Source organism: Podarcis gaigeae (assembly GCF_964106915.1).
Source record: "Podarcis gaigeae genome assembly, chromosome: 7".
NCBI lineage: Eukaryota > Metazoa > Chordata > Lepidosauria > Squamata > Lacertidae > Podarcis > Podarcis gaigeae.
The window spans coordinates 25,657,996-25,680,657 of NC_139683.1; the positions used below are offsets into that span (position 1 = coordinate 25,657,996).

At 44.3% G+C, this 22,662-nt stretch overlaps 1 protein-coding gene across 1 annotated transcript in view; it reads right to left on the reverse strand.

Moving 5' to 3' along the window:
• The window catches only part of DPY19L4 (dpy-19 like 4), a 53,939-nt gene that overhangs the window by 3,197 nt on the left and 28,080 nt on the right, over window positions 1-22,662 (reverse strand). Inside the window, exons 2-18 of the mRNA XM_083749788.1 lie at window positions 16,104-16,211; window positions 14,659-14,783; window positions 13,709-13,799; window positions 12,348-12,469; window positions 11,621-11,766; window positions 10,060-10,183; window positions 8,890-9,024; window positions 8,535-8,666; window positions 7,142-7,240; window positions 6,743-6,816; window positions 5,552-5,710; window positions 4,479-4,598; window positions 3,785-3,905; window positions 3,044-3,100; window positions 2,331-2,413; window positions 1,164-1,296; window positions 406-564 (exon numbers count right to left, since the gene is read on the reverse strand). Coding sequence (XP_083605914.1) covers window positions 406-564; window positions 1,164-1,296; window positions 2,331-2,413; window positions 3,044-3,100; window positions 3,785-3,905; window positions 4,479-4,598; window positions 5,552-5,710; window positions 6,743-6,816; window positions 7,142-7,240; window positions 8,535-8,666; window positions 8,890-9,024; window positions 10,060-10,183; window positions 11,621-11,766; window positions 12,348-12,469; window positions 13,709-13,799; window positions 14,659-14,783; window positions 16,104-16,211 — 1,988 coding nt within the window. The remainder of the gene's footprint in view (window positions 1-405; window positions 565-1,163; window positions 1,297-2,330; window positions 2,414-3,043; window positions 3,101-3,784; window positions 3,906-4,478; window positions 4,599-5,551; window positions 5,711-6,742; window positions 6,817-7,141; window positions 7,241-8,534; window positions 8,667-8,889; window positions 9,025-10,059; window positions 10,184-11,620; window positions 11,767-12,347; window positions 12,470-13,708; window positions 13,800-14,658; window positions 14,784-16,103; window positions 16,212-22,662) is intronic.

A 22,662-nucleotide genomic window follows, 5' to 3' on the forward strand; every position in this document is an offset into this window, starting at 1 on the left:
AGGAAAATGTGTATTTTAATTCAATGCACACAAAGGACTGACATTAACTGATTCTTAATTTCATGATCTGTGAAACTGTCAACAACAATAGTCTAGCTGTGCTGGAGAAAGAGAGAGAGGAACATTTCATTTGTAGAGCAACAATTCTTTCTAAAAGTATATTGTAGAATATAGGAGCCACTCGTTAACAGCACGGAATCTATTATCCCATATGAGAAAATTCAATGCAAGCTACCTGTGTCATGGATGACCTAGTTCCTGCATTGTAGGGGGATTGAACTAGATGACCCTTCCAACTTAAATATTCTATGATGAATAATATTCAAATAATCCTATTTGAAACTTTATGCCTTCTAAAAGGAAACTTGCAAAAGAATTTTGACAGAAGCTCGAGGTGCTACTTACATGGCCGTTGGCAATATCCAGTAAGTCTTTGATCCGGCATCCCCTCACAGGCCCCACCTCATTGCAAATGGAATCCTCTATAACCAAATAGGTGGCTTTGTATGACGTGAGTATCTTGTAAATATCTTCAGCTGATCTTTTGGAATAGATCTGAAAAATCTGTAGGATTCAAACGTGCAATCAAAATTTAAAAACCTTATTCATTAATTAATGGGGGGGGGAACAATTCTAATGCAAGAATTTTAAACAAAACTTTTCATCATGTGTCAAACAAAAGCAGTCACCCTCAAGAATCCTTCTCTATAGGGGTGAAATGGCTGATCAACTTCCACATTGGAACTAGAGGCAAAAAAACATAGACTGAACTCCACAGAGATATTTGGGTCAGAGCCACTAAGGCCAGTAAACAAAGGGTGCAATCGAGTGTAAATTAGGCACATGGTAAAAATCAGTGAGTTTTACTCCTGAATCCTACACAGACTTACATCAGACCCCATTGAGTTAAATGGTTTTTATTTCCACTTGGAAGAATCCTCAGCAACAATAATACAGTGTGGAGTTTAAATTTCTGTTGATTTGAATGAACTTAACTTTCTAACTTTCTCAGCTTGTACTCAAAATACATGAGCAAGTTTCAGCTTCCATTTCCTGCCTGTGGAATGGGAATAACAGCAACATTATCCCCAGCTAAAGATTTCGAAGTACACTACAAAACGTGAGAAGCCCTTTAAAAACAGTACAAAGCAAAGATGACTCACATTCTCATTCCTCTTTTGCAGGTCCTCCTCATTATACAAGGGCAGATTGGTCACCATCCAGCCAGTGCACAACTTGATCGTGCCCATCAGCTGCGGACTGCCGGCAAACACAGCAGCAATAGGAGCCTGTCTTCTGCGGGGGGGGGGGGGGGGAGAGAAACCATGTCCTCACTTATGTAATTCTATAAAATTATATAGTACAGCCTGAAAATGCTCTTGGGACCTGGCTGTGCTTCCACATAGCAGCCACAGCCAGGGGTGCTCTTGCACAGCTTAAGACTGCAGTGCTCACGGCGCCTGTTCCTAGAGAGGGTGTATTGGGCCACAGTCACCACTCTTTAGTTCCATGAGGATTAGAGAATGATAAGGCACACTGTAGGGACGCGGGTGGCGCTGTGAGTTAAACCACAGAGCCTAGGGCTTGCCGATCAGAAGGTTGGCGGTTCGAATTCCCGCGACGGGGTGAGCTCCCGTTGCTCGGTCCCTGCTCCTGCCAACCTAGCAGTTCGAAAGCACATCAAAGTGCAAGTAGATAAATAGGCACCGCTCTGGCGGGAAGGTAAACGGCGTTTCCGTGCGCTGCTCTGGTGCCCCAGAAGCTGCTTAGTCATGCTGGCTACATGACCCGGAAGCTGTACGCCGGCTCCCTCGGCCACTAAAGCAAGATGAGCGCCGCAACCCCAGAGTCGGTCACGACTGGACCTAATGGTCAGGGGTCCCTTTACCTTTACGGCACTCTGTGTGTGGCTGCCTCTGAAAAGTATTTGCAAACTTCAGCTGGTGCAAAATGCAGCAGTGAAGGCAAGGTCAGTCTAAGACATCTAGCTGTCTAAGGCAAAAGATAAACGGTGCCGCAACACATCACACCACTCCAGGCTGCGCAACAGAGGAATCGACAGGAACGGTTTCCTGCAGAGCTGTAATGCTGCCAATAGCAAAACATGCAATCTAGATGGGTTAAAACACACACATTCAATTCACCAAGGTTTCTTCAACCGGGCAACAGACACGAGTGCAAACCCAAAAAGTTGAGTGGCAAGGCCACATGGAGCATGGCTAGAGGCATGTGCAAGGGAAACAACCGCTGCACTGATGGCAGCTTAGGTTACAAAAAATATCCTGCGCTAAGGAAGAACACCAAAAAGTACGCAAAACGGGATGGCTTACTTGATCCAGGTCATGAGTCCGACTGTGTCAGGGTCATAAAACTCCTGCAGTTCTGAAAGTTCTGCCATTATCCTAGGAAAAAACTAAAAGGAAGCACCAAGGCTATGAACTGTGGGAAAACAAATTACAGAACTTTAAATAATGCAGGAGAGCAGACTAAAAACCACCTTTCTAGCTTCACTATCAAATTGCAGCAGCATCAATGCTCAAGAGCCCTTTGCTACACCATTAAGCTAGCTTCCATCAGAGTGGACAAAAATTGAATCCATTTTATTCTTCATAATGCATTAGTAAAAGAAAAAAGGAATCCCTTTGACTCAAATACTCCCAACAAAATTATCCACAATTTATTAATAAAATGTTTGGTTAATATAAAGTGTTCGTTTTTCTTAGGAGTTCCTCATCACCGGGCTAGATTCATTTTTATTTCTATTTATTTACTTTAGCAAACCAACCAAGCCTGCATTTGAGACTCACAGTGCTACCTAGTGGCCATACACTTTTGCTGCTGCCATTTTAGCTGTGGATTTCTGGCCAAAGAGATATGTTGGGAAAGCCTATCTCAAAACACAGCAATATATGGAGAATTTGGAGAACTGCACGAGCATGAAAATGAACTACCTGCTCACCCTTGTCAAGTCCCCTTTAACCAATACTCCAACTGGATAATGCTGACTGCTATTAGTAATAATGGGAGCATCATATTATCTTACCTCTTTCCACAAGCTGAAGCCTATGATAGCTGGAACTGCCATACTCAGGATAAGAGCCTGAAATATCAATCAGACACACCATAAAAGATTTGCTCTTTTAAGTCCTCAACAATGCAAGCACAGATACCTTCTTATCACTACAGTTCACTCGTTGGGACTGCAGTAATATACACACATTTGCATCGAGGGAAGTCCCATTGTAGTCCCTTGAGTAGGATTGCACTGAAAAGTTCTAAATACTACAGTTGTACCTCGGTCTACGAACAGCCCTGTTAACGAACTATTCAGTGAACGAACTCCGCAAAACTGGAAGTAGGTGTTCCGGTTAGCGAACTTTGCCCCGGAAGGTGAATGGAAGGCGAACCGTGGAAGGGCACCGGCAGCGGGAGGCCTCAGTAGGGAAAGTGCGCCTCGGTTTAAGAATGCTTTGGTGGAAGAACGGACTTCCGGAATGAATTAAGTTCGTAAACCGAGGTACCACTGTACTGTTGGTTAATCAGCTTAACAAAGCAATCCTATACTTACATTATGCCAGGACCAGAGATAATTGTCATGGAACAGGCACTGTAGCCAGTGCGCAGGGTTCCTGATCATTGGGGACAACTGAAAGCAGATTCCGCTGCACATGCTTATCATTCCCCTTCAGGCTTTCTCCCCCATGCAGTGGGGGAAAGGCTGCGGGTGGAGATGGCATGCACACAGCTCCTCCATGGATACAATTACCTAGAACTAGGAACTCACCAGCAAAATAGGATGCACAGCCTTCAGTCGGAGCCACTTGAATAGAGTCATCCAGAGTTCTGGAGAGCAGACACCGAACGCAGCAATCATGCAAACATAGGGAGTCCACACGTACTTCATTCTAGAAAACCACCACGCAAATCCATAAAGAGATGAGTTGCTACATACATTGTTCAAGGGAGATTGCAACAGCATCCAATCCCACTACCATCTCCGAGTGCCTTCGCGAAAAGCTTTGTAAACATCTAGAACTCAAGAAGACACCGTCGAAGACTGCAAAGAAACCTACAGCAATTTCTCTGCGTCCTCCAACATACTACTTCTGTGTGGGCTTTCTTTAGACTCAAACCCATTTCTAAGCCTGTTTGAGGCATCTAAAATAGGCATTTGAAGCTGCTTTCATAGAATGGTACTTCCAGAGGGTGCAGGAGTACATAATGGTCCTCGCAGACCCATAAGAATCCTATTCAATCATGCAATGCGAGGTTGTCCGAGGGGTCTTCTTGCCTCTGTTTCCTAAGGTGCAGATAGCCCTATCCTGCAGTTAAAATCTGATTCTGCAACTGAAGCCCATTTTGATCCAAGCACATATTTTGTCTGAAAGAGTTCCTCCATCCCCACCCAGAAAGAAACGAAAGCAGGTTAAGAGTAATTCCTTGCCACTTCCAGGGAAAACAAACCTAGGAAAACTCACCCTTCCATCATCATTGCAAGCAATCCCAGCGAAAGTGTGTGAAGTACATGGTACACAACCTCTGGCCTTTCTCCAATCCTCCCGCCCTCAAGCTTCGCTGTGTCATTGACTGGTTCACCACTGCAGCATGTGGAAGACAAAGAAAAACCACAGAGTCCGTTAACAACTAAGCAGTCCATATCAAGCCCCAAGATGGGGCTCTTCCTTATGCTCATCTGTCAGAAGTAAGCTTGCATTAAATCACACCCTGCAAGTTGAAGTTAACTTTTTTTTTTTAGCAAGAACACGATCTGCAAAGATTTGGCAGAGCGTCATACCTATGGAGCAAAGCAGCCCACAACTGTTAAGTCTTGCCCCAAGGATCAGATGCCGAGACTGAAAGTCCCTCCTCTCCAGGGTTTTCCCCAAGCAATCAACCAGACACTGTGCCTGCATGAAGCCAACCTCTCCTCCGCCCTTTTCATACCTCTTCTGGTTCTGGGAGACTGTCACAGCAGGAGGGGGAGACACCTGTAACTCTTCACCAACCTGTCAGGCTGCCAGGAAAGCCCCTCCGTCTTTTGTCCGCCGTTGTAAGCGGAATCAGGCACAGTGCTTGCAGTAATTAACTTTTTTGCTCAGTAACCAAGGAGTCAGCACACAGCACACTCATCAGATAAGCACGTCAGTCGCAGAAGCTAAAGTTCTGTGCTCTCTCCCCTTTATTTATACCTCCCTCATTGCATTTTTACGCTGTGACTCACCTTAATTGTTCTAGCCTTTTCTCAATCCTTAATTCCTGCACTGAGAGTTGGGAGGGGGGGGGAGGAGCTGAACTAGGACTGTATTGCAGAGAAAACACAGTCCCTGCTCCTTCTCTATCCATGTCTGTGGCTACCTCAAGCCTCTCCCCTTCACCCTCATTCTCTGCTGATGATTTCTCCCTGTCCCGCAAGTCTGAAACCTGGTTCAAAGTCCCCTTCCCCCTCAGGTACCACCTGGTCTACTGGCTGCCATTGCATGCAGCAACTAACATGTAAGGTCATAAACAAGCTACGGACCATGCGGTTGAGAACAGAGAGAAGTTACCTTACCTAATTCTCCTGAAGGTGGCCTGGCCAACAGACACGAGGCAAATGATTAGCACTAAAATGTAGAAAGGCAATAGTGAGGACTGAGTGAGTCGCAGAAAGAAGTCTTGGGATGGTGTCTGAAGGGACTCTTGACAAAGCAGCCAGTTGATTGTGAAGTTCCTATAAATTGCAAAAGGGGGGGGTCAGTCATGAGCTTAGACAGTCAATAAAAGCCCTATCAATTGCATTTTCTAATATAGGTAATCACCCAGTTGCCAAAGACAAGCTCCAGCACTTTGCTCCCACAGTGGCCAATCAGAAGTCTATGGGAAGCCCAGAAGCAAGGGCAGTGCTGCTTTCTAGGCAGAATGGCTCCGCTGGTGCTTTTGCACCACGCGAATCTTATCTGGTGCTCCTGCCACTGTGCCTGCCTCCCCTTCTCCCTCCCAGTTAAGCGGCAGCAGCAACAGGTATGTAGAGCCATACTGCCTCTGATCCAGGAGGTAGCAGACAGCAGCTACGTTGGCCTTATCCTCCATATGCTCTTCTAAACACCTGTTAAAGATGTTCACCAAATTGCTGGCATTCACCAAATCCTGTGGTAGTGAACTCCATAGCTTAGTGTGTTGTGTGAAAAAGCACTTCCTTGTGTTTGGAACAGCTATCGTTCAACTCCATTGGATTACCCCAGCTTCTAGTATCATGAGAGGAAGAAAAAACTCTGTGCCACACAGAATTTTACGCACCTCTATCATGTCCCCGTCCCCTTGCTTTTTTTAAAAAAAAAAAGCTACAGAGCTCCAAATGCTGTAACCTTTCCAGTTGCTCCAGCCCATTTTGACTGCCTTTTTCTGCAATTTTTAAAGCTCTACAATATCTCTTTAGAAGTGCAGCAACCAGAACAGTATACAGTTTTCCAAATGTGGTCGCATTACGGTATCGGCAGCTTTATTTTCAAATGATTCCCAACACTGAATTTGTCTTTCACAACAGCTGCACATTGGCTGGCATTTTCATCAACCTTCCCTAAGATACTGAAAATCAAATAATAAAAAGTACTCCTCCCGTCTCAGTGTGTAAAGCTCTGCTAGTGATCCTGGACAGTTGCCACTGGGTTAGAGCTGATAAGATTCTCAAACAGACGCTATGCTCTCCTCCAGTGATCGTAATGTACAACTCCTTGCATTTTACAAAATATCACTTCAGACTTACTTAGTAATGTTTAAACCCAATTTTACTTCAAGCACTTTCATTAAATGTTCATTTTCTTTATGGGGAATAAAAGTCTGCAAAACAAACAGAAAGGAAATTGTGTGTTAGCACCACACTTTTGAGACAGATCGTTGCTACATCTGACAAACATTTGCAACCGCGAGAGATAAACAATCTTTCAGTTAGCACCATCACATTTTCTACTGGAAGATTAAAAAAAAGAAAAAAAAACTTAGCCATGTTGAGAGTTTCAAAAGATGGGTTAAGAAAAAGAAAAAGCACAGCAGGAAGAGGAATTTCGGGACTATTATTATTTCCCTTGGCAACTAACATCCAAAAACAAATGCTTTCATTATCCTGTACGATTAATTAAATAATAATAATAATAAAAAATCTTACCTTCACTACAAAATTCAAAGTCACTGTTATTGTGAATACCAAATAAAAGTAAATGACTTTCAGCATCCTTGAAAGAAGCGTCCCCTTTTTTGTATTCATCTAAAAAACAGACAAGAAAGTATTAACTTTATAGAAGAAGAAGAAGAAGAAGAGGAGGAGGAAGAAGAAGAAGAAGAAGAAGAAGAAGAAGGGGGGCTTGGACTTGATATCCCGCTTTATCACTACCCTAAGGAGTCTCAAAGCAACAATCTCCTTTCCCTTCCTCCCCCACAACAAACACTCTGTGAGGTGAGTGGGGCTGAGAGACTTCAGAGAAGTGTGACTGGCCCAAGGTCACCCAGCAGCTGCATGTGGAGGAGCGGAGACGCGAACCCAGTTCACCAGATTACGAGTCTACTGCTCTTAACCACTACACCACACTGGCTCTTATAGAGGAGGGAGACAGGGAACATCAGGCCTGTGGGTCAAATGGAGCACAGGCCTCTCAGAACCCACTCAGGCCACGTCCACCCCCTACTTCCCAAAACACGGCCCTCGCCTGCTCTTCTCCACTCTCTCCTCAAGCACTTCTGCCTGAGTGGAATGTGTCCCTGATGTTGCTTGCCTGCACTGAGAGATGTGTCATGTTACAGAACACTCTGCCCTTTTCATGGCTGGGATGCATCCTACTTAGGTTGCTCCACCCACTTTTGCCTCAGACTCCACCCACTTTGGGCCTTTCATGCCCTACATGCAGAGATGTCAGGAGTTGCTCAGTAGTGCCAGGCCTAATGACCACAGCAACTCTTCTGAAGGTCCCTGCCTTCCCACGGCTGCCTAAGTCTCCTCCTTTCCCGGGTCTTTCCCAAGCCATCTGAGATTACGCCGGCATGCCTGCCTTTGCTCCTTCCGCTTCATACCTCTCCTGGTTCTGTGAAACCAAGGGGGAGGGGAACTTGTTGCAGCCTGAGGTGGAAACATCCTGGCTTCTTCACCAGCCTGAAACATCTCCACCTCTTGGCCTCCATTCTCTCTTGCTTCTGATTCTGGACTTCTCTCTGCCACAAGCTCTTGCTGCTCACTAAATCCTGTTACCTCTTCAGCTTCTGACACTTCCTTCTCCCAGTCTGCTCCCTCTTCTCCCTCTGACCACTCATTGTTGTCCCAAAACCAATCCCTGGGCTCTGGGCTTTCTCCCTTGGGGGTTCCCCAGTTGGTTCCTCCCACCATTCCACTGTATCCAGCCCGTCCATGACAAAGAGACCATGGAAGGTTGTCCATGGTGGAACACAGACCTCAGGTTTAAAAAGATTCACTATCTCTGCTAGAGAGAGAGAGAGAGAGAGACAGAGAGAGAGAGAGAAACAGCAGTACAGTCAGAGGTAAAACCACCGAATGATTTCCCAGTTATTACCTGGAGGTATTTTGCCAGCAGCACAGCTGCGACAAGGCTGAGGAGTGGAGACACTAACAGAGCTGGATTCTCAAACTGTAACATGTATCCCAGAAAGAGAGAAAACAGGTAGACCTTATACACTTCATGTACCTGCGGAAGAGAAAAGCAAAAAGGTATTGACCCTCAAAGCAACAGGTGATCACAGCTCCAAGAAACAACTGTCCTCTATATTTAAACTTTTTCTGCCAGCCTTTTATCTGTGCCTGTTAGCAGGCACAGATAAACAGTTCGCGGGTTTAGAAAGCAGGCAAAAAGAGAGGGGAAGAGCAATTAAACTGGTATTAAAATTAGTAAGTTTCAAGTGCCAAAATACCTTCTCTGCCTGCGTGAAACCCACAGTGTCCAACAAGAAGAGAGACACAGCCTGGACAAACAGCAGATAGTGACTGTACTCCCACATCATCATGAACGTGTAGGTTGAAGCACTCACCAACAGGTAGCAAAACCTCTGGGGGAATTGAAAGGGAAGTCATCTTAATCACTGTGTACTTATTTTCATACAAAGCAAGATTGGAAAAAATATATAGTAACAGTAACTGGCATTCCATCTTAAAACGTGCAATCCTCTTGAATGCATTTTTATTCTGAATATGATAGTAGCAAGAAGAAGAGGCCTTAACAGTTCTGGAAAATGAATTTTTAAATATATTTTTTTGGTCCGTTACATTTTACCTTAGGCAAAACCATCTCATTTTTTAAAAGCAGGGTTGGGGCACCCTTTCCAGCCAAAAGGCTGCATTTGCCTCTGGGCAACTTCCTGTGGGCCACATGGTAGCGCTGGATTGGGCCAGGGGAGTGGGCGGAGCAATTCATGTAAATTTAAACCTTCGTATGGTATGAACAGGGACACGGGTGGCACTGTGGGTTAAACCACAGAGCCTAGGACTTGCCGATCAGAAGGTTGGCAGTTCGAATCCCCGCGACGGGGTGAGCTCCCGTTGCTCGGTCCCTGCTCCTGCCAACCTAGCAGTTTGAAAGCACGTCAAAAGTGCAAGTAAATAGATAGGTACTGCTCCGGCAGGAAGGTAAACAGCGTTTCCATGCGCTGCTCTGGTTCGCCAGAAGAGGCTTAGTCATGCTGGCCACATGACCCGGAAGCTGTACGCTGGCTCCCTCGGCCAATAAAGCGAGATGAGCGCCGCAACCTCAGAGTCGGCCACGACTGGACCTAATGGTTAGGGGTCCCTTTACCTTTATGGTATGAACACTCCTCTCTTATCCTCCATCCACAGAAACAATAATGCATTATTGGGGTTTAAGGACACATGCCAGCCAGGCAAAAGTACTCAAGATGTGAAGGAATGCCAGTAGAAAGTGTGTTTATGGAGGGGGTGTGGTCTGGGGAGAGTTCAGAGGGCCAAACACAGAAGCCTGCAGGGCCACATTCAGCCCCTGGCCCAAAATGGTTTATTGGATCAAGGTTCTCAGATCTGATCAGCCTATATATACTATTATATTTTGACTGAAAACATCTTCATCTTACCTCAGCAGAAGGATTTATGTTGTTCTTTAAATAGCCAGTAAGAGCTGCTACTTGACAAGCAAAATATGGCAATGCCCAATTTTCTCTTGACGGGATAGAATAGTCTATTTTTGTGGTATCTGCCCTGGAAAACATACAGGGACAACCCATTAAAATATACAGGTTACTTTAGAACATAAATATAGGCTTGGCTATTGCTCTTGTCAGAAACAACGTAACAGCAATAAAGCCTTAAGCGATTGGCAGTTTTGGAAGGGAAGTTCTAAAAAATCCCCTGTGGTCAATGTAAATGTCCCTGCAAATCTGGAGAGGTAGAATCGATAACTGGTGTTCTTACGTATTGCTCCTTCTATCGTGATATGCATGATTTTCGTTGACCCATTTTAAACTGAAATTCCCAGGGCGACTGGATGCATTTCATGCTATTTTACTCCTTTCTGATAAGAAAACATCCATCTCTTCCAGGATGGCTCAATATTGTGCTGCTGCGTGTAAAACTCTCCAGAGACTAATTTTAGCAAATTGATAATTTTGTTCTTGGTGCCGGGCATTTTATTGTACGACACTTATGGTTCTCTATTTTGTTTTTATTGTAATGGTTCTCTATTTTGTTTTGTTTGGTATTCTTTTATATATTCATTTGTATGACTTTTTTCTGAATATTAGTCACTGACCATAATGAAGAGCCTTGGAGTTTTTAGTGATTAGAACTTTTGGGGGACTGATCATTAATAGCCTTGCTATTTAATTCTAGATGTCATTTTTCAACCTAACCCAACCTGGTGCCCTCTAGATTACAACACATATTGGGTCCAGGCAGCATGGCCAATAGGCCTGAATGGAGCTGCAGGCCAAAAGACCTGGTTGGGAAAGACTGCCTTCTACAAATAGAAGCATACTCTAATGAAAGCAAGGACAATGAGCTTTTACAATAACATTTCGATTTCTAAATTTTAAACAGCAATACTGCAAAAGCAATGGTCTATGCAATGGGTTCTTTCCCTCTCAGATGTATATATTTGATTTTACAAACAACAAAACAGCACAAAGTATAGCCACAAATCGGAGTATAAACTACATATACAAGAATTAAATACCTTGCCCAGTCATAAAGGCATATGGAAAGCGACAAGCTCCATCAGGAATCCATATGCCTATAACCTCTCCACAGAGAATTTCGTACGATGGGCTTCAGGACACTTTCCAGACATTTAAAGCCCAACATGCAAATGTAACCAACAAAAACCACAGGACAAAAAGTATGGTGTGTGTGTGTGTGTGTGTGTGTGTGTGTGTGTGTGTGAAATAGAAAGGCCATAACCAATTATTATTCACATGATCCATTTCCCGCTCTTATAATATTTCCAGTTACAGAATGAACCTTTCCTGGCAGTGTTATACATCAGCAACTAGAAACTTTCATAAAAGTTCCCTTTGGAAATAGCGTAGAAGGGGAAAGGAAAAGAAAGAATTAGGAATACAGTTGCTTGTTCAGTTCAAGGCAGGGAAAGAACAGCAAATTACGGGGTGGGGTGGGGTGGGTAGTAAAGATTTGCTTTACCTGTTAATAATGAACCAGACAACAGTCAGCATCCCTGCCAGCCAAGTCCCACTCATTAGCCAGCTGGTTACGAACAATGCAGTCACATAGATCCCCTGCAGTCCAAATACTATACCAATGTAAAAATATACTGGCTCAATAACCTCCTGAAAATTAAAGACATAAATATTTTCAAACATGCAATACTAGCAGCTGAGTTACAACAATAAAGCACCGTTTGAAATTCACAAATGAAAAGAGAAGACCATGAAGCTGATGGGCTGGAAGATAATAACCGGGGGTGGGGAGTAGCAGCAGCACCTTATTGTTGCCACAAAACACGAACCCCTTTATAGAGCAAAGGCAAAGGCTATTTGCATGGGTCATTGAGAACCCTCATAGCAGTAAATTACAGCCATGCAGCTTTCAGCTTTTCAAAATATAAGATATGGACTTCCTTACACTCCTCAAGCTACTCTTAGGGGTGCTTCCATTAACTGAGACCCCACCCCCAGGTCTCAACTAAGGGGCTGATTACACGCAGAGGAGGTTGCACTTTCTCTGTGCACACAGAGAACCCTCAGTGCACAGTGTAGCAGTCCTCCGACAGCTCACCACATATCCGTTGAGCGTCTGGATGCACAAATAATGCTCTGGAGGAAAACAAGCTGCTTGCTTTTAGGGCAGCACACTTCCCAACTACTTATCCCCCAGGACTGTAAAGAAACAAGAGGGGGGCAAAGCATACTTCACTGCCAGATGCTTGGTATAAGAGGCTGGCGATCAATTCTGGATACAACGTCATTTGCCGCACGACATTCATGGTCTTCAGAGAGAGCGTCCTGTTGTCGTGGGTTAATTGATTAACGCCTGAGAATGAGATTTGGGTGGGAGGAAGGGAAGCCAGAATTATATATGCAATTTCTCAAGATCAACAAAAGGAAGAGTTCTGCCATGTTTGGTTTCTGCAACTTGGGCCCTGTTCAGGAGTCATGCCTGAGAATGGAACATCTACATGAGTTGAGACCAGGCCAACTAGTCTCGCCCCCCAATGCCCTTGCATGAGCAGCCCCACCCTTCCCGCACTGAGTAGGAAGGTCCAAGGGTATTCGGCTGAGCAGGCTCTGAAGGCTCCTTGCAATTGGGACCACAGATGGCACTGTATTCCCAGTTATTGGGAGGCTTCTAAGAATGATCAGTTGAATGCAGACCTTCCTGCCGAACAAGAGAAGATTGGAGGTGGGTGGAATAGATGGAACACCATAGGCAGGGCTGATATGTGCCTGCAAAATCCGCTACTTGTGTTGCCATTCCCTAAATGCTTGAACAGGACTACTGCGGAGCCTACTTGCAAAGGCGTAGGGCATCTCCATGGGGTGAAATCTAGGAATAGCCTTTAGGATTTCAGGGATATTGTGCTTTGTGAAAAGCTGCTAGATGCCATCTCATATCATAACAAGCAAGGTTAGACAGATGTATTGGAGAGCATCTACATCCATTTGCTTGGGAGGCTAGTAACTCCCTTCCAGAACTAGTCCTGCTACAAAGCCTGCATTTGCATGTTGATGAATTTGATAGGCAGCCTCTGGCTTTGCCACTATGCAGTGAGCACTGCAGCTCCTTGGACGGGACAGTGTGCAAGCTTCATTACGCCATTCCTGAAATCTAGCTCTTTATTTGCAATTCATTAGCAGCGCAGGCCCTGCTCTACTCTACAGCTAGCAGCACAATCCAGGGAAATGAGCTTTTGATGGTGGAGTGAAGTTCTGTGGCTCACAGGGGATTCTCAGCTGTCTACTGTAGGGGAACAGATCAGGTCCATAGTTCTTCTTTGCCTGACCACTGGGTTAGGGTTTCCAGACCACTAGGCCTAATAAGATTAGAAATACATTATCCCAGAGAACAAGGGATATAATACACAAGTGGAAGCTTTGATGAACCAAATTTGCGTTGATAAGAAGATGTGCAAACGGAGTTACATAAGCCTGTGCAACAGCTTTGTGGAGTCTGATAGCTTACACGCTTTCTCTCCTCCATCCCAAGAAGCTACTCAGTACTATCTTTTCTGATTTTGTCTCACTTGCTATTTAGTAAATGTATGTGTCTTACCTCTTTTAAAGGAGGGAGCTCTTAATAAGTCTTTGTAAAATGAGTAGTAAATGGCACCATCACCCTGAAATGTGATTTCTCGTTCAAGCTCCTAGAAAACCAAAATCAAAAAACCAAAATCATATTCTCATTTTATATTCATTTGCCTGGATGACACAACCATCCAATGAGAAAGGATACATCTTTAAAAAATCATGGGGGAAGTTCGACTGGGGTGTCATTTCCATTCATTAATAATAAACCTAACAGCAATAATGGGTGATATTCAACTAAGCCATACTCACAGCAAACTGAGTGCAGACAAGTCCAACAATTTCAATGGGTCTGCTCTATTGATGAATGTTGGATATCACCCAATAATAGTTATAAGATTTATTGAGCTATTTGTCAATGACCTTCCATGAGTGGCTCACTACAAAATGTTAACAAGATTTAAAAGCCAACAGTAAAACACAGCAAAAGAACAAAAAACACCTCCTCCTTACACAGAGGCTGTGAAAAATATTTCAATGGAAAAGACCTGGGGCAGCATAAAACTCCAGTTGCAGCTTCTGGCAATTGCAACAGCACACTTGTTCACCACAATAATGGGAATTAATCTGGAGTATCTATGAGCTATAAAGAGCTGCCTTTATGTTCTTTCAGAATGACAGCCTAACTGGCTTGATACCGGTATTCCATCTGGTAGCAGCCCTTTTCCAGTAGAGAAAGGTGTCTGTACCCACCCGTCCTAGTAAGCAAGATGTTTTATCACACTTCAAGTTCAGACCAGCTCAATAAAGGGTGCGGAGAAGGGGGGAAAGGGGACATGGGCTGGGGAAGTTCTGAGGGCCAGACAGAAAGGCTGAGAAGGCCACATTCAGCCCAAGAGCTAGAGGCTCCTCTCTTCTGAATAAGGTAAAGGTAGAGCGTTTTCCGTATTGTTTGTAATTATGATTCTATTTCCTTACCGGCCTGCCAGAGAACCAGAATTTGCGCTCATGGTATGTCGAAAGGTACATGGCATACATCATTCCACTTATGACTGCTGCAAGACAGCCAAAGAAAAGCTTTGCGAAACGTGGAATGAAGACATCTGTAAAGGAATGTTAGGAACGTCACATGAAGCCACCAGAAAGGTCTAGGTCTTGAGCACAAAGAACAAAGCTTTCAAGGCCAAACCAATGGTCCCCCTAATCCCGTATTCTTTTATCAGCCAGTTCCAGTGACCTGATCAAGAGTTTCCAACAACACACAGAAGCTACAGGCCGCTGTGTGGATAGTGCCATTACAGTGGTACCTCGGGTTAAGTACTTAATTCGTTCCGGAGGTCTGTTCTTAACCTGAAACTGTTCTTAACCTGAAGCACCACTTTAGCTAATGGGGCCTCCTGCTGCTGCCACGCTGCCGGAGCACAATTTCTCTTCTTATCCTGAAGCAAAGTTCTTAACCTGAAGCACTATTTCTGGTTTAGTGGAGTCTGTAACCTGAAGCGTATGTAACCCAAGGTACCACTGTATATACTTTAGTCATTATATATAGTTCAATCTGGAATTTCCTGTTGCTGTTTTTCCTATCTAGCTTCCTGAGGAGTGTGTCCTACTCTAAGCCTTCCAATGCCATGACCTTCCCCTCTTTGGGGGATGAGGACTTGGAGGAAGAATTGAAGGAAGAACAGAGAACTGTTCACAGGGGCGAGACACACTGGTTTCCCATGCCCCAGAACCTCCAGCACAGAAGGAGTCCATTCTGTCAACAGACTCTGTGGCCTGAGGAAGTCACATCATCACCCTCCAACTCTACGGACTCCAGTTTAGATGCTCCATCAGAACCACCATTTCCACCACTCTGTAAGCTGCTGAAATGGGCAGAAGAACTTTAACCAAGAAAGCTTCTCTCACTGAAGACAGAGCTTGCCACCCAGACTGAACTGGAGCATTATTTAAGGGGAAACTGCAGTTCTCAGAGTTCTTTAGGGAAAAGCATAAACTGAATCCGTTTCTAGCTACTGTACATTTCTCACGGCCCATCAGCAGTACGGTTGTAGGCAAAGGAAGCGATGCACAAACGTGACTGCTTTGCAGAAGAGTAACTGTGACACCAGCATGAGCTGCAGAGTCAACTGCTAAGGCAGCCTAGCCTTTTGCTTGGCAGTCGTTCCATGGAGAAGAGACAAAATGGTCCACACTTGCAGTAGTTGACTGCTAGCCCAAAACTAGCAGTCAATTAATGGAAATCAAATATCATTTACTAGTTTAAGAGGTTAGATCATATGTGTTTTCCCTGCTGGTCTCACGTGGTGCAACAGAAGAATTGCAAAGTGAATTTGCAACACGGAGAAAATCTTAACCCATATACATGATTTTACAATGAAAGAAGTAGAGCGCCACGTTAAAAAAAGAAGGGTACAACTTACATCTTGGAGATTTTTTTGACTTTTTCGTTTCCTCGTCGTTTTCTTCAGGAGCTTTTCCTTCAGCTTCTGTACTGTTCGGCTTCTTTCTCTGCTTCAGATCTGCAGCTCCTGACAACAGAGCCAGAAGTTATTATTGGGCTGCAATCCTACAAATACACATTCTCTCTCTTATCTGGGAACAAGTCCCATGGAACTCAGTGGGACTTCTTCCAAAAAGGATTGTGTCTCATTAAGTTTTCTAATTAGGTGTGGTGCCCATATATTAGCATAATGCTGAACAATGGCAAGCGTCAGCCCAGTGAACTGTCTGTGCTCAGGGTATTCAAAGGGCAGCCTTCCTACATAAGGAGCCAGCCCACCCACCGTCCCAGTCAGAGGCCCTGCTTTGCACCTCACCAACATCAACAGAAGGCTGGCTGGCATTTTAATAGTAATAATAAATTTTATTTATACCCCACCTTCCCCAGCCAGAGCCGGGCTCAGGGCAGCCAACACCAATAAAATCACAGTACCAACATAAAGGGGAGGGGAAACCAATTTAAAATACAGGTTAAAATGCAATTTAAAATGCAGCCTCATAAATCATAAGGGGAGGGAAACATGGGTCAGACTGAGTCCAAACCAAAGGCCAGGTGGAACAGCTCTGTCTTGCAGGCCCTGCGGAAAGATGTCAAGTCCTGCAGGGCCCTAGTCTCTTGTGACAGAGCGTTCCACCACGTTAGGGCCAGAGCTGAAAAGGCCCTGGCTCTAGTTGAAACTAATCTAACCTCCTTGAGGCTCGGGACCTCCAAAGTGTTGTTATTTGTGGACCTTAAGGTCCTCCGCAGGGCATACCAGGAGAGGCGGTCCCGTAGGTATGTGGGTCCTAGGCTGCATTTTCCGTTTTAGTGCCCATGTTGTGGAACTCCCTAACCTGGGAGGCCCAAGTGGACCGCTTTCCATAGCACTGAAGAGCACCAAGGAACAATCCCGTTAATAAACAAATTGCAAAATAACAAATAATAGGTATCATAAGGCAAGTGCAGAGTGAGGGCAGTTGCAAGCAGATGTTTTAATCCTTCTCCCGCTGTGCCAATTCTCCTCTGCCAATTACTATCGCTTCCTTGGCTGATTTTAACCTGTTTTTAATTCATCCAGATTCCAAGTCCAGAAATTAAGTACATGGGGAAGGAAAGGGGGGAAGGAATTGGCAGGAGAGTCTTCAGACACAAGACTTCTGCCCACTGACACTCCTACAAACTCCCACCAACACATTCACAAGAAAAAGTATTTTAAAAGAACTGGGGTTTTTTTTGGAGGGTACCCCTAAATTGGGGAGAATTCCCAAAAAGGGCCCAATGAGGACTTAACATGCTCTGTAGACACTGACTGTTGTTGGGGAGGGGGACTGAAAATCAAGGCAGGGGGGATGAAATGGCCAGAAACCAGAACAGCTCCCCACTACAACATTTTCTTACAGATTCTACTTGTGATCTCCTATGAGAAGACCTCCTGCAAATACCTGTGTGTCAGAGAGAGACTCTTAGCTAAGTAGAGATCAATATTCCAGACTGTATCTGTACTGGAACACTTTTAAACTATTTTTATATGTGAAGCTGTTTTTTAGTTATTTTTACACTTTTCTGGTTTCACCATTGTATCTATTTTCTTTGTTTTATCATTGTGCCTTTTTTTGTTGTAAACTGCCCTGGGACCTTGTGGTAAAGGGCAGGTAAGTAATCTATTTTAAAAAAAGGTACAGCTTTGAACACTACAGCTCTATACCACTGGTTATTTTACCACACACAGACAAGACTATGCAAATTAACGTTTTTTCACACAGTTGAGCTTCAAAACCTTATTTATAACAGGAAGGTCTAAATAAAAAGCATTAAAACACCCACACTGTAACACAGAGGAAGTCAGCTAAATGACGTATATGTTGATTTTCCAGACTGCTGAACTGTGACCAAAACACACAAGCAAACTGCTTCTGATTAGTTTCCTGCTGCTTTAAAAACAAGGAAATTATTGTTTTCACTCCTGAATATATTTTACCAAGGTGAAAGGGAAAGTTGAGCAAGGTTAAGTGCTAAAAATAGGTCTAGGATTTTCCATTCTGACACATAATTAGGATGGTTAGCATTTCAAAGGGCCCCCATTATGGGGGCAGGGGAGGGGACTAGAAGCTATTAACCACAAGCTACAATATCTGAGGGACGCGGGTGGTGCTGTGGGTTAAACCACAGAGCCTAGGACTTGCCGATCAGAAGATCGGCCCCGTGACGGGGTGAGCTCCCGTTGCTCGGTCCCTGCTCCTGCCAACCTAGCAGTTCGAAAGCACTTCAAAATACAAGTAGATAAATAGGTACCACTCCGGCGGGAAGGCAAACGGCGTTTCTGTGCGCTGCTCTGGTTCACCAGAAGCTGCTTAGTCATGCTGGCCACATGACCCAGAAGCTGTACGCCGGTTCCCCTGGCCAATAACGCGAGATGAGCACCGCAACCCCAGAGTCGGTCACGACTGGACCTAATGGTCAGGGGTCCCTTTACCTTTACCTTATGTTTCCCGAAAGCCATGCACACGGATCCAATCTCATGCCGATTAACTCAATTCTTTTTTTATAGGTTAGACTGAGTCAGAGGTGTTTTTTAAATGCACATACTTTTTGTTCATTTCTTCCTTATCCAGATTAATGATAAAATATATTTCACTTGTTGCTACTGCAGGACTGGGTAACTTCATTCAGTACTAATAATCACTTCAGGCAGAATATGGTTATTTGAATATTATTCATCATAGAATAATTGAGTTTTTTCCAAGGATCTGGTATTCAGAAGTGTTTCAATACCTAAATGGAATCTCCACATCTCCAGGGGTGAAACACTTCTGAATACCATATCCTTGGAAAAAACAAGGTCTTCCAAGAAGCACCTGGCTATTCATTGCTGCAACCAGGATACAAGGCCCCATCCTCACTATACATTTAAAGCAGTATCATATTAATTTAAACAATCATGGCTTCCCCCAAAGAATCCTGGGAAATGTAATTTGTTAAGGGTGCTGAGAGTTCTTAAAAGAAGGTAAAGAGACCCCTGACCATAGGTCCAGTCGTGACCGACTCTGGGTTTGCGGCGCTCATCTCGCTTTATTGGCTGAGGGAGCTGGCGTTTGTCTGCAGACAGCTTCCGGGTCATGTGGCCAGCATGACTAAGCCGCTTCTGGCGGACCAGAGCAGCGCACAGAAACGCCGTATACCTTCCCACTGGAGTGGTACCTATTTATCTACTTGCACTTTGATGTGCTTTCAAACTGCTAGGTTGGCAGGAGCAGGGACTGAGCAATGGGAGCTCACCCCATTGCGGGGCCGACCTTCTGATCGGCAAGTCCTAGGCTCTGTGGTTTAACCCACAGCGCCACCTGCGTCCCTGCTGAGAGTTCTTAGGAGATCCCTATTCCCATCACAGAGCTAAGATTCCCAAAGCGGTTTAACAATCAACCCCAGGGAACTCTGGGAATAGTTAGCTCTCTAAGGGGAACAGTAGTTACTAAAGTTTCTCAGCACCCTTTAAAAAAAACTACAGTTCCCAGGATTCTTTGGGGGAAGCCTTGACTGTTTAAAGCGGTATGATACTGCTTTACATGTATGGATGGGGCCACAAGACTCTGTGGGTCTTGGCCAAATTCAGCAGGACTCTTCATGCGTTCTTATGAAGCAAGTTTGTCAGGCTCATGAAGCCCAATAAACGTTACAAACCTCTTTCCACAGAGAAGATAAAAATCTCACTCACCTGCAATCACTAAGAACAATCTAGATAAACTCAGTCAGCATTGTAGTCCCTTATCCAGAATTTTTGAGATTTTCAGAGATGCAAATGACATTCTGAATTCTGAGCTGGTCTGTCCAGATATTTAGGATATCTAAAATACTATATACTGATCTTTGAAGGTAAACACATTCACAATACCAAACAAACCTGATATGAGCAACACTATGTTGTACAACAAAGCCAAGAATGTTGTGATGTGATAAGGTCATATCTAAAGCAAAATGTTAAGTTTCCTTTCAAAAATAAGTATCTGTAAAGGAGATAAGGAGATTGTCCAAGGGTGCAAAAACAACAGTTGTTTAAGGTCACTGTCCCGCCCCACTTAATCCTTTTCCAGGTTGGGGTGGGAGAAGAGTGGGTGAGTAACAGAAATGGGAGGTGGAAGAGGGCAGATGGTTTATGACTGCAGGTGTGTATGATGGTCGATGCAGACTGGGGAACAGGGCACATTAAACATATTGCAAAATGAGATACAAGCAATATGTCAATGAAAAATACACCAGCTTGCAATGACGGCAATATTAAATAAAAGTTTCTCTTGGTGCCAATTGCTCAACTACCTTAAAACAAGCATGATATAACCAAGCCAGTGCTTCAAGGATAACAGTGTTAGGGTAACAGGCCACCACTAGTCTTTTTTCTTTAATGCACGCTCATTTGGAGGATGCTTGCAAAGTGCATAGACTTTAACTGCTCAGGTAGGTTTAGCTTATTAGACAAAAGTTAACATTTGACTGAGCACATGTACTGCATCTGAGTTTTTTATATTGCAAAGACCACTGTTGTATTTGAGCCACATGGAAAACTTTCATCATCTATACGTATGTTGAACCTGTCACCCAGAAGTATGTTCCACAAAATTATTATAACTTTAAGACAGTATGCTTCAAAGAATGAAAAAAAAACTTAATAATATTATGTCTAGGTCATGTAGCTTAGACCAAATTCTGTTCATCTAATTGAAGGAAAGGGAAAAGAAAGATAACAGTAAGCCAAATACAGTGGTACCTCAGTCACGAACTATTCGGAAAACGAACTCTGCAAAACCGGAAGAAAGTGTTCCGGTTAGCGAGCTTTGCCTCAGAAACCGAACGGTGGAAGGGCACTGGCAGCAGGAGGCCTCAGTAGGGAAAGCAAGCCTAGGTTTAAGAACGCTTTGGTTTAAGAATGGACTTCCGGAATGGATTAAGTTCGTAAACCATGGTAAAGGTAAAGGGACCCCTGACCATTAGGTCCAGTCGTGGACGACTCTGGGGTTGCGGCACTCATCTCACTTTACTGGCCGAGGGAGCCGGCGTACAGCTTCCATGTCATGTGGCCAGCATAACTAAGCCGCTTCTGGCGAACCAGAGCAGCGCACTGAAACACTGTTTACCTTCCTGCCAGAGCGGTACCTATCTATCTACTTGCACTTTGACGTGCTTTCGAACTGCTAGGTTGGCAGAAGCTGGGATCAAGCAACGGGTACCATTGTATAAAAATCTGGTGGCGTGTTAAATGAAAGTTTCTGTTTTTACATTAGTTTATAGAATTGTCCTTATAGATATGAGTGTGGTTAAATATTGTGAGATTATTTGGGGCACATATTTTTAGGTAGGGATGTCACATGATACTTAAGACATACACAAGCACTTTAGTAACTCCCAGGCTGGGGTACTACAATGCACTCTACATTGAACTGTCATTGAAAACTGTTCAGAAACTTCAGTTAATTCAAAATGTGGTGGCCCATTCATTATCAGCCATTGAGAGCACAGTACAACCATGCTAGGAGATCTGGCACTGGCTTCCAATTGGCTTCCTGACACAATGCAAAGCACCAGTTTCAACCTTTAAACCAGGGGAACCGATTTCAGTCCGAGGCCCACATTCTCCTCTGGGTGTAAATTTGACCTTTGTAAGGTAGGGTAGTTTCCACATATGCTCACAACCCCTCTCTATCCTCCACACAGGCAAGCAAGAGTTCAAGGACACATCCCAACCTGGCAAAAACTCTTTAAGGAAGGTGCAAAGCAGGGCTGGTTAACAGTGTGGCCAGGGTGGGTGTGCAGCCTGCAGGGAGTCCTGAGAGCCAGGCATGAAGGGTCCCTGGCCAGCCATTTCGGTCCCAGGCCAAAGATTTTCTAACCCCGCTTTAAACCTAACTCAAAACAGCCTTGGTCCAAGGGAGTGCTGGGAGAGATGAGTCCTATCTTTGCTAGAAGCTAAAGAGCAGGACTTCTCTTTCATCAATAGATCTGGCAGGCCATCTTGCTTCTGTTTCACAAGGTTGGTGCAACAATATTTTTGTTGCAACAACCGCTGGAGATGGAAAGGCAAGATCTTGCTGAGCTGACATATGTCTTTCTTTCTATCAAACAAGAACCAGATAGAGGGCTGTTAATATAATTTTGTCCCACTCCTTCAAATGTCTATACCAGCCAACTTTGGTACAAGATATGTTGTTTATTTGTGCATTTAATACAATCTTGCTTAAACCTTGTTTCATTGGAAGCCACCCTGAGGGTCCCATCAAACCATACCAGCGGTTTAGACTTTTCAAAACTTTACAAAGGCACAGAAGATGGAAGCAAACGAGTAGGAAAGCCCATTAAAACAAACATGGGCTTTACCTCCTCACACAGAAAGCTCTTCCGTGTAGGAAGACGCACAAGAATCCCATATAACGCAGAGAGCACCATAACCATCACACACCCCTGTGCCCCACAGATTTCGCTTTCCCCCCAAGTGCTTCCTGTCCAGAGAACTC